The sequence below is a fragment of the Rhipicephalus microplus genome, chromosome 8, assembly GCF_043290135.1.
Source record: "Rhipicephalus microplus isolate Deutch F79 chromosome 8, USDA_Rmic, whole genome shotgun sequence".
Classification (NCBI taxonomy): Eukaryota; Metazoa; Arthropoda; class Arachnida; order Ixodida; family Ixodidae; genus Rhipicephalus; species Rhipicephalus microplus.
The window spans coordinates 47123013-47135349 of NC_134707.1; the positions used below are offsets into that span (position 1 = coordinate 47123013).

The following is a 12337-nucleotide window of genomic DNA, read 5'->3' on the forward strand; positions in this document are numbered from 1 at the left end:
TTTATTGTTTGCAAGAATATAGGTAGGTACGCTTTATTGTTGGCAAGAACGTTGGTAGGTACAGACAAAATGCGTTTTTTTTCGTCAGTAAATAGCCATTTTGAACTGTCTTGAGTTGTTAGTTGAGGTAGAAAGTTATTTATTCAGCCTTTAAAACTTCTCCGAGCGATAAGAAGACGAGTGCATTCCACTTCTACAAACACCCTGGAAGCATCTCTGAAAAACCACATTTGTGTTTAATTATAAGCAATGAGTTCTTTACTATTTATTTATAAATACTGTCAGTCCTGTCAGACATTTTCACAGGAGTTCATTGATAAAGAATAAAACTATAGTGATATAGACTGATCAAATATACAATACAATTATATAGAACATTAGGACTTCATTATAAAGATAAAAATAATACATTATTTCAGATAGTAAGAGCACTTTATGGTCATTGTCGAGATGTATGTTAAGAAATGCAAACAAAAGTAACGCAAGAATATGGTTTAGTTTCGCAGTTATCGTACAAAGTATTAGCCTTAGTGTAGTAAAATAATTAAAAAATTTTTGTAGGCTGCACCATTGCCAGAGTAAAATATGTTTGCATACGTATCTGTATACTGTAACTGCAAGGGCTTAATTGGTTATATTTCCATTGAAAGAAAAATTACAGTATATCCATCCATCCGTCTATCCATCCGTCCGTGCGTCCGGATGGATAGACGGACCGAGGCAAGGACGCACGAACGACAAAATCATGCACGGATCGGCAAATGTGCGCACGGATGGACGTGTGGATGAACTCACGGTCAGGAACCCGGACGGACGGATGCAGGAATGGACGGAAGCACGGACGGACATACAGACGAACAGACACATGAACAGTAGCATGGGCAGACAGATGAAGGGATTGACCAACGGAAGCATGGATGAAAGCACGGACGGACGGACAGACGGACGGAGAGAAGCGCGGACACATGGGTGAATGGTCGAACGGAATTGTGCATGAACAGACAAACGGACGGACGCATGGCCGGACAAACAGAAGCATGAATGGACGGTAGCACGGACAGATGGATTGACGGGCGATCGGACGGATGCATGGACGATTAGACGTACGGACGACTTCTCGCATCAATAGACGGATGAATGTTTTGCCCCATTCATCATCATTCACTCAATGGATATGCTGTGAAATCCACTCATGTCATCTAGTTATATTATTTCCAAGGACATTTACACGCAACGCTTTCTATTGAGCAAGTAAAAACTGGAGATGGCTACATACTTTATAAGGAGGAGGAAACGAACCGTGCACGGTCTTAGGAGCCCCACCCCTAAAATGATTCGACTCTCTTTCAATACCTCTTGGGCTTGTGGGAGAACATTCGCACAACAGCAGATGACAAAGCAGGTGGCGACACGCCACTGTGCCGTGATTTTGGTGCTTCGCTTGAGACGTTTTCGTTCTCGTTTGATTTCAGAATACGGTAGATTGTTAACATGCGTCAGAGAGCCATAGTATGACAGAACGTGCTTCTTTTCTCCAGACGTCTAACACCCTTAGACGAATGCGGCTACATCGAATTCTTGACGAAAACAGGAACGGAGGTGGCAAGCCCATTGAGCGGAACTGCACGCGTGCAGCGCGGGGCGTTTAGCTCACAAATAATCAAAGTTTATCGCCCACAGTCGAACACGGTAGCTAACTCGTCGAGAGCTTGAACAACGCCTCAGTCGTTAGCTTTGAAGAGACGACAGGAGCAATTCCACTTGCACGGCCGCCGCAGGACTGCCATTGCGAAGTGGTGCCTTATGCTACGTTATTTTTATCGTTCAACACACCCAGCTAGCTCATTGCGTTGTTAACGTGGACGGACCAACGCCCAGATTCCTGGCAAAGCGTGAAAAGAAGGCAAATCACTGGCATCGAAAAAGGAATCGTTCTGCGATTGCTACGCTGTGCGAGTAACTGAAAAGATGCTTCCAAATTGGCGGTTGTTTCCGTTAGAGACACCTTCATGAACTACGTTTGTGTGGAGCCTCTAGATACAAAATGCTAATACACTGTTTTGAAAGCAGAACAAAGTCTAGACGCTTTCCTATAAAGATAAGTAACATTGATAATTCTTTTGCAATGAGCGACTAAAACTGCTATCAGGTCCGTCACAGATTTCCCCAAGAATACTGCACTGAACAACAGTTTTTTGATAAAGCAATATGGTTATTGGTTCTTCTATACGCGTATCACTCTTTCTCTTACCTTCAACCTTCTTAGTCAGTGTTCTTCCCTTTTGCCTTGGGCAAGGAAGAAGTCGAGAACACTGTAGCTCAGGCCATTTCTTTGCCTTCAGGAGAAGTATCTTTTTCTTTTTTAACAACATTTCTCTTTATTATTTACATCTTGGGACTTAAGCTTTAAGCGTCATTTTCCGTGCACTGTGAAAACATTCGTTTACATTCAGTACCTTTTTTACGCATGAGCTTTTTGTGGGTGTTGTGTATGTGAGACTTTGTAAGTTCATTATGATAAGAGAAGCTGCGCAAATAGCGAGAAGTGCAGAAAACGAACAACTTTGTTGCTCGTCTTGTAACTTTCTTCTTTAGTCTCTCTCTTCTCATGGCTTGTTGACTTTGCAATATGAACAAACTTCAAGTAGCCGAATTCCCACTTGCTATTTTTAGTAAGTTGTGGCAATGTCTCCAGCGATGGTGTAGCGGTAATGGTCTGGACTGCTAATTCGAAAGTCGCTGGTGCAATTCTGGCTCCGGCGGTCGCATCTCGAGGGGGGCAAAGTTGTGGTTGACGATTTCCAGCGCACGCACTTCCTCGGGACTGCTTGCTTGGCTGCCGCAAAAGAGGGACGCTGCAACTTGCTTTGGCCAACGGATTCTGCCACGGCTATTGAACTTTGTTATCCGGCCTCGCACCCGTTGGTCGTCGCGCTGACCCTTCCGTATCAGTCTTGAGGTAGCACATAAGCTGTTGTTTGCAGCACTTTCAGGCCTACGCATGCTTCGATCTTACTATGCATAGACTCTAGCTGGCGAACATCCACTAAACTCCCGTAAAGAATTTCCCGAACAGCTATAGCTTGGTACACTCTGAAACATGGTCGTTTCATGCACTGATTTCCACAGCAATGCTGACATAATCACATTACGAGCTATTTGCTTACCTTTCCAGCATCGCACCACATGTAATCAAGCATGTGATGCCAGGCGCACGTGAGTGTATTGGGTTTGCGTGCCGTGCAGCATCGCATTTTGCAATGTCTTTTTAGAGAATGTTCCTGCAAAAAAAATTAAGCAAATGAACGAAGCTAGAGCAGTTGATCTTGCTTATTAAAATTACGCTGTTCACCTTTAGAGACCGTACAATCTGCGAGCACAATAACACAATGTCAGAGGTGAAATCCTTATTAAGTATCCTCGTGCTTTACAAAACAACGTAGATAATCGCAGGTAACTGATGAGCAATCGTACAGTGATTGGGGCATTTTGCATTGCTGTCTTGAGGTGACATTATCTGTGTACATTAATGAAATGCCAGGTTCTGCGTGTTATCATGCCTGTTTTGTTCCCACAAGCTACTTTCAAGTGGATATTTAACGGTGAAGTGTGCGCCACCGGAAAAAGAAACCTAATATCAACAATTAATGATTAGAAAGCATGAAAAGTGTAATTTTGTTCAACGTAATCACGCATGATCAGTAGAAGCATTCGGGATAGACAGACTACACGGCAAAAATAAAACTCAAGTACTGAAAGATTGGCAGCACGAACTAATGGGACACAAAAAGAGCCCTGAGACAACCGCATACTGAAATATGGTTTTCTTCACAGATGATTATATACGCAGGGTTGAGAACGGCGCAGGAGCACGAGACACCAAACGGAGAACACACGAGGTCGGGGGCCCATCCTTGTGTCTTCTTCGTTTGGTGTCTTGTATTCTTGCGTCGTTCTTAACCATGAACCCGCACCAACTCGCCCAAATGTCAGTGCTGCTGCAGATAGTACACACCAATATATATATATATATATATATATATATATATATATATATATATATATATATATATATATATATATAGATTCACAGTAAGAAACTATGCACACTCTAAAGCAACACACACCCTTAAAGATACCTTTGGAGACAGTGGTCTACTAGAGTGAAGAAATAAATGCATAAGCAGTGGTCTTACTGTAGGACTGTACATATCTCTGTTCTTGTAAAATCTTCTGCAGAAGTCCGTGGGACTGAGTAAGGCGCCCGGATAAACGTCCTTTAAGGAGTAGAAATTCACAGCGTTGACGTTCCAACATTTTTTCCCCCGCATTCTGTAATACCGGCATAATGAACAAGATTATAATCATTTGAAGTTTGGAAACGACCTTCTCAACACGGGTGCAAAAGGTGATCATGCAGACGATTTTGAACATTAGCTGCTAGACATTCACTTAACTTACTGCGTACAAGTGCCCTGCCCTAAAGCCAGAAAATGTTTACTGTTATACCTCTTGTTACATGAATCAAGCGGCCACGTCGCAAGAACGTGCGACTTACTTAAGCACGTAGCGGACTTCTTCCTGATTGCACTGGGAGAACTTGTATCGAAGGGGTCCACCATCGACGTACGTCATCAAATGGCCGCTTTTAGGTGGGCACTTCAATGATCCAGGGTGACCTGGAATATATCGGTTTGGTTGCGATCCGTCGTGTGAGGCTCCTAAACTGAAAAAAAAATCCATGCAAAAATGGAATGAATGCTTAGCGTGTGTGCTCTTTTGAACTTTAGTGTCGTAAGAGCGTGGCATTTTGCAAACAGATATTTACTTTCCAACACCGTCATTCCTACTTCTCACTCCCATTGCCACGTATAATTTATGTTTGAAAGTGGGGAACTTTAGTTATATTTCGCACTTAAATCCCTCAATAATATTCGAAATGTTATTTTTTGTTTTTAAATAAATGTTTTAGGAGGCACTCGTCCGCAGTTACATGTTGTCTTCGACGACAGTAATACCTGTATCTGTCAATCATAGCCAGCCGCATCGATGTACGCGACGTTAGAAGCTGACCCAAACTGTTCACGAAGCCATTTTACTCTTGCATTGCGTCACCCAGCGTGAAAGTAGGGATGCATAATTTTCGGCACCAGTGCAAACGAGTGCTGCCGGCGGATCGCTTGCGCTACTTTGACCAGCTGCTACGGCTCACTTAACCCTCTAGAAGGAAGAAGCCACCGACCTTAGAAAAATTCATACAGACGTATCTCCACACCTACTAAATCTGCACGAGATGCAACTGACACTATGTCCGGCCGTGTGGCCGTTGATCGGTGGTAGGCCGACTCTCCACCACATATCGTGGGGGTGCGATCGTAAGCAAAAAAACTTGGTCGTTTTTCTCGACGAACCTCTACACCCAGTATGGAACAGTGAGAGGCACAACTCGCCAGCTCAGACCTAGGAGTGCGGCAAGCGCTCCTGGATCAAGTCCGACGCGCGGCTAAGGGCAGTGGAGCTAAGGACGTAGGCATCAATCTATAGAAGCTCCTAGATATTCCACTCTCTTCTCACTTAAATAAAGTTCTAGTCTCTTTCTTTCTCTTGAATGCCGACCTCAATCATCCTCTAACCTTTCTGTGAAGCTCGGACTTGGCTTGGTCGAAGTACGAAGGTAAGTCAAATTAGGCAGATTGGGGTCGTAGTATACTAGTCTTCTTTCGCGTGTCTATTTTTTTTCTTCATAGTAATAGAGTCGACAAGAAATTAGCTCCAATTGTGATATTCTTGACTAGAAAGCGGAAGAACTAGAAGCAGCCATAAAAAATAGCACTCTTTTTTCCTAGATTATCAACCGTCCTACTAGTAAGACGATCGCAGCATGTTACTTACCTATGCCCGAGCTCATGCGCAGCGTCGATAATACCACTAAATGAACCAGGCACGTCTTCTGCTAGAGCCACACGATGTTCCGTACAAACACCACCTTCAAACGCAATTCCTGCAAAAGCCGAAAACATTTTACATTTTCGAAAAAAGAAAGGTTACTTTCAGCAATGTTTTCTAAAAGTGACAAGTCTTGTAACATACGCAAGATATTGGGAAATATAGATATAACAGGAAAAGCTTGATATAACATACATTTAAAAGTGTATTTGTGGCTAGAAACAAAGCAAAAACAATACTTCCATTCAGACGCTTTCCACAATCGTTGCACAGGTGCGTATTTGAATGTATTTATACCCAACAGCTGCTGTAGGGCAATAATATCAGATTTTGACCCCAGGTGGTCGAAATTAGCGGAGCCCTCCACTACGACGTCTCTCATAATTATGTGGTTATTTTGCAATCTTACATGTCACGCATCCATAAATCAGTATAAAAGCATCGCGGTAACAACAATTTTAGTGCGTGAATGACGTGCAATAAGCTGAGATGCACCAGTATACTCTCATAGGCTAAAGATAAATAACTGTAGTTTGTATGAATCTTATCAACGCCTTCAGAACTATTATTTACCGTATATAGGTTCCTTATGTTTAGCCACAAATTTAGAAATTTGTGCTCCGCCCAGGTGCTATCAGAACTTCTCACTGTCAATTTTATTTATTCTTGCAACAGTTTTTGTGACAAGCTGTGACTGGCAAAGTATATCGGAACTATCCACTCACGGATGATAGCCAGAACGTGTGCTTTCATTGTAATCAACTTAAATATTTAAAAAACCTTATGTTTTACAAAAAGCAATGATGAATATCATAAACTCGTGGTATTAGTAGAACCAGCACTTAACTATCTAAGTATTAAAATATTGAAGTGCCTACAAATATGGCTGCCTGTAAATATGAAACTAGTCTCTAGTATTCGAAGACCACTAAACTATGAAGCAAGCAATGCATTATACGCACCTGTAATATCCCTCCTGATTCCTCTACTGGTACTCTCGTAAATATCTCGTCTAGAAAGTGATAAATATTTTATTTTTCAATATATGAGTGTGAGAATACATGTTATCGCACCGAACGGCTGTATTTTGCGAAGGAAATGCGCACCACCATTTGTTTTTTTTGTTTTTTTTTCAAAAGATACAGTATTGCATAATCGTTTTGAAATTTCTGCTTTAAAATTATGGCTCGAAGACCATGTCTCTCGGTGCTTTTGTACCTGTTTATCTAGTCACACATCTCTTCTGGTAAACTAGAGTGTACTAGTGTGTACTTAGGTATAATTATGGAAAAATAAAGACTTAGTAATTCGTGAGTAATGGTGTGTCGTTAAAACGTAAAAACTCTCTTCCGTTTTTTTTTTTTAACTTAAAGCGTGCTCCCCAGGAATTTTCAGCTTGCAGATCTCAGCAAAATGCGATGCGATATATAAGGTACGTTCTTAAGGTGTCCTATGGCAGTGTAAGACTGTGACACTTTTATGTACTAGAGTTAAATGTGGGGTAGCGTACGAGTTATGCTGAAATGGCAATGCGTCATAAAGACATATGTAGTAAAGTTCACAAACATTCACTCATTACCATCAGTAGGTATGGTAGCATTGTTTTGCAAGAGAAGTTTTTTGTTCGAGGTTTCTGGTATTTAGTTGATAGAAAATTATCATCATCAGTAACTTGCTTACCCTGAGTCAATTTTCAAGAAGTATGTACAAACAGTACACAACTGAAGCTAAACAGCCAAGTCTCTTGTCGGTGTTTGCCGCCTTTGTGATGCCTTATAAATATTTAGTGGACAGGTGTAGCGAGTAGTGTGATTCAAATTCTGCGGCTCATACGTGCTATAAATTTTTAGCAGTTGTAGTTTCTTGGTTGAGGACTTAAACACATAGATGGCCAGTGAAAGAAAGACGTAGAAAAAAAGAGAAAGACACAGCAAGAGATAGAGAAACAGAAGAAAACAGCTTGAAAAACACACAAAGGCAGAAATAAGCAGATTGAAAGGGAAAGAGATAGAAAAACATTGACTCAAATATGATAAAAAAGAGTGTAAGTATTGCTTTGTATTTTATATTAAAATACATCTTAGTATAGTGTAGTATAATGTAGTCATGCATATATATTAAAACGAATGTTGAGAAGAAGACAGAAGGTATAGCAAAACTAAGGCAGGTCCAGGTACGTGCCTGCAAGCTTAGAGTTTCTTAAATATACCTTATAGAGGAAACTCTGGCACTATTGTCTAGAGGAGCTGCAACGCACAGTGCTTCAGCGAGCATGGAAATGATGGGTAGTACACAAATTTGTTTAATCTTCGTACTTTTGACTCCGTATGTGTTAGTGTTACTTCGAGCTGTTTTCTTACGAAAGAGAAATCAGGAAATGTTCAGCGGTTACGCTTCACCACTTTATTCTCTTAGGCTTATCTTCCCAAATCAGGCAACGAAGTTCAAAAGGGTTTTTGCTTTCTTTCAAAACAGAACCGAAACACGGCATTAAAGGAAGCCACAAGTACTATTCACCGTCTGGAAGTACGAAGACTCGGCAAATGTGTGGTCTACCCATCATTCCCATGGTCGCTGAACGATCGCAGCGCCAGATGCCCACGAGCTCTGCTGAGAGCCGGCTTTGCGCGACTTCGCAAGCTACATCATTTTAAGAAAAATAGTATTCAGCTCTTGATATTCTTACCCTGTGAGAAGTAGCACCAGATCGGGGTTTCTGTATGCTTCCATTTTCTTTTCGACGTAGTCTTTAAGGTTGTAAAGAGTAAACAGGTCGTTCAGTAGTTTGTCGCTGCCATAAACGTATTGAGCTTCAGCAGTCTGCGAAATACGGTATATAAAGGTGTTTTACGCGTGTTTGCTCATTTGGTTCTTTGATGGTAACAAATAATCAATACTAACCTTACTACTGATTTCTAGACCGACAAGGGCCAACCTTACTTTGGGACAACTCGGACTCATAAATATGGCGTTAATCTGCAAAAAAAAACAGCAATAGCAGCAACATTAGCACATTTCGACGTCGACGTTTTTTTCTGTTTTTTTTGTGCTGAATATAAGCTGATTTTCAAGTGTCTGTATAGTTCTCACAAGCCCAATCTTCAGTGTACTAAGTGCGCTTTTGGACAAACCATTAGGTGTATTTTTACTGCATAATTAAGTAATATATTTTACTATAGTAATATTGTATATAATATTTTAACAGTGAACCTCTGAAAATAATTGCTTGTGAGTCCAGCTTAGTAAACTACAATAACTTAAGCGGATATGCGCCACTGTGCGACCTAGCTGAAAACTACCATTGTTATCAACGTGTATGAGCCATAGAAACAGATTTAATCCGAATAATCACCCCTGGTATACACAAAAAAGATGTTGGCAACTGTTAGCACAGCAAACGGTTGTGAATCGGCTGGATAGAGCTGAAGACCCTAAATATTCACAACGAGAGAATGCTAAAAAAATCAGAAAGGAAGCAGCATTTGCAAAAAAAAAAAAAAAAACCTCGAAGCGATGGAAGATGCATGCCAGTGACTGCCGTCCAGTGAGCCTTGATACTGGCATATTGGTCTTGTTTATATGCGGAAAAATATGGAATGCACATTACAAAAATAAAGAAAAAAACATCGAGATCACTTGAACTTTGTCTTTAAGAGCGGAACGCGGTGGCGCAATCAGGCGCCAATCACGGCACTTTCAACCATGACGACAAAAAAAGGAATGTTTGTGCACGTATGTTGCCAGTCTGAAGCTATGCTACTGTGCCCAATTGTTTACATTGGCGCATCGCCTGTTACGCCATATTTCTTCCATTTTCGCAAATTGTTTAAGTAGGCTATACACCCACTAGGCATCTGTAAGGTGCCATGTAGACCTGCGCAGCTTTTCGCTTTGTAATGAGTATCCCAATTTATACTACTCATATGTCTCGCAATTCTTCAGTTTTTTACGTTAGGCGCTATTTTACGATTCTGCCACGCAATACTAAGTTGCGGTAACGAGTTTTCTCTAAATATATAACATTCTTATAGCGTATATACGAAACAGTTTCATATATACGCTGGCGTGGCTGCGTAGTCGAAAACCTGTATGATGCAGACGGCCAGGTTGAATACTTACTCGGGCCAGTGATACCGCAGTACTTATTTATCTGCCTATATGTAAAATTTTCAGTCACGGACAACATAAATATTTGGCTCATAAGTGAGGACAATCACTCTGACACCAGAATATCTGTGAAGCGAGCTCTCAATTAGAATTGTTTTTGAATACACACTCATTATGGCATATTAATTTATGCACAAAAGCTAACCAACATTAACTGCGGTATAAGTTTTGATAAATCCTAATTAAATCAAGATAAAATTAAGTCAACGAATGCCCAGAGGACATTATGTGCTGTTTCAACTGAAGTCTAGTAATTGTGGATTAAATGAAGATGAATTAGTCTAGTTGTAAAAATAAATAAAAACCCCATATAACTTCTTTTCCTAAAAGCAAAATGTTTACAATAAAGTTGAAAAGGTCAAACACTAGCTCCTGAGTTTCATTTGACTTTTTTGTCACTTGCATTTAGTGGTGGGAGATCCGTAGATCCGGCCCAGGATCGCGGCACAAATTGCGAATAGCACCCCTGTTGGCCTGTTCTGTTGAAAAATTGTCTGTTTGTTTATTTAAACTGTTTCGGCAAGGAAATCTTCTCTGCATGGATTTCCTCTTGATTTAATAGTTATCAGTAGATTATATGGTCATGTAAAACGCGTAGTGTACACCTTTGTGATGCCTACAAAATAAGGTAATTTGACAGGCACAAACGCTCATTACGAATGGACATTGCTGTGTACTTGGCAGATTGTCACTCATTTAATTATTCTTACACTGTTTATAAAGATGCATATGTATCTCCAAAGATCTTTCTTTGTAAATCTTCTGTTGTGAACCTCATCAGAAATGACGTAGATTTCAATGGTTACATTTTCAGGGAGATACCTGTCGCGGCAAATTCCAGGCGCTGTATCTGAAACAACGAAGACAGCACACTACTTTAAATACTTTCATACCCATGAAGCGAAAGCACTATAAATTAAGAACCTCATAAGTTTTGCATTTGACTATCAATTCATACGTTTTCCCGAGACTTCCAATGCAATAATAGCATACATGTAATCATCATGCAGTTTTTTTTAGAGATGACGAAATCTAATGATAATTCTTACGATAGTTTCTGTGTGGCCATAAGATATGGAAAAACGACAATGATTCAGAATAGTGTCTGAGAGCGGCAACAGAAAAGTGAGTTCTTGAAAACTCGTTGTCGGCATCATTGAGGTAGCGTGGCTGTGGTGGCTCTGATAATGTGAACGCAAAATAAGGAGTTGTGTCTTTTAGAACTCTCTGTTATCAGTGAATCAAGGTCATCCAAGAAGTTTTTGTAGTGCCTTCCAACCTGTTGAGCGGTTTTTCAGGCTATACTGGGACTGTTGGAGCTCTTTATTCTTCTGGAAATTTCATGCGTTATACCAGGAAAGAGTGAGTGGAGTGTCCACCGGTTTTGAACAGCTGGTGAAAAAAGCAGCTTTCGATGGCCGGATGTCTGTCTGGTCAACATTAGAAAAGAAAGCAATACAACAAATAAGACAAAATTAGATAGAACCAGTGCTTGTTTTTCTTTGCATTGCGCTGTTTTCTTATATGAATACGAGCCCACAACTTCAAGTTCCACGCCCATGGTAGCTCAGGGGCGGAACTGGTTGGTGTCTGTTGTCGTCGTGGTGTGTGAGTGAAAATGAAGCAGGTAACAGTTAGCCGAAGGAATCGCCCACGACGTTTTTGTTCAGCTGCAACAACACTTCCTACATGCCGTGGAGAACAGAAACAGCGGCTTCTAGGGAAAAAAATAAGAACAAGCACTATCTTAAAATCAACTGCAGCCAAACAGACTTTTTTTGACGATGCTAGTGAAGTATAAGCACCCTTTCCTACATATGCCCTGTTTCACTTCGGAAGAAGAAGAAACCCAGTGCATGCTTCTCTCCTCTTCAGTTTTTTTAGTTGCCCGACGTACGACTTCACACTTACGTTAACAATGCAGTCTCTAGCCACAACACTACTTTAAATCTATATATCTCCTTTTAAAGCTTCAGATGACCGAATTTGGCGAGCTTAGTTGGCTTAAAGCTATAATTCATAGTAGAAACCAAGAAGTAAAAATGGCCTTGCGCCGCGCCGTAGTACACAGGAATTATATCTACCGGCGATTAGGGGAATTGGCTGTGTTTCACGGAAAGACAAAGGTGAGACGTGTGGACAGAAAATTAGGTAGACAGATAAGATTTTGAAGTTTTCAGGTTGAACGTGGCAGCGGAAAGCCCACGACTGGGTTCATAGGTGG

General features: G+C 40.9%; 1 protein-coding gene across 2 annotated transcripts in view; it reads right to left on the reverse strand.

The window, feature by feature from the left end:
- Window positions 1-12337, reverse strand: part of LOC119164426 (venom metalloproteinase antarease-like TserMP_B) — a 29205-nt gene continuing 16868 nt past the window's right edge. For both annotated transcript variants that reach the window (XM_037416616.2, XM_037416617.2), the window contains 9 exons: window positions 10824-10963; window positions 8848-8922; window positions 8633-8766; window positions 6909-6958; window positions 5893-6001; window positions 4559-4726; window positions 4197-4332; window positions 3168-3281; window positions 1-216 (listed from right to left, as the gene is read on the reverse strand). In XM_037416616.2, the coding sequence (XP_037272513.2) occupies window positions 151-216; window positions 3168-3281; window positions 4197-4332; window positions 4559-4726; window positions 5893-6001; window positions 6909-6958; window positions 8633-8766; window positions 8848-8922; window positions 10824-10963 (992 nt within the window). In that variant the 3' untranslated portion in view covers window positions 1-150. The remainder of the gene's footprint in view (window positions 217-3167; window positions 3282-4196; window positions 4333-4558; window positions 4727-5892; window positions 6002-6908; window positions 6959-8632; window positions 8767-8847; window positions 8923-10823; window positions 10964-12337) is intronic.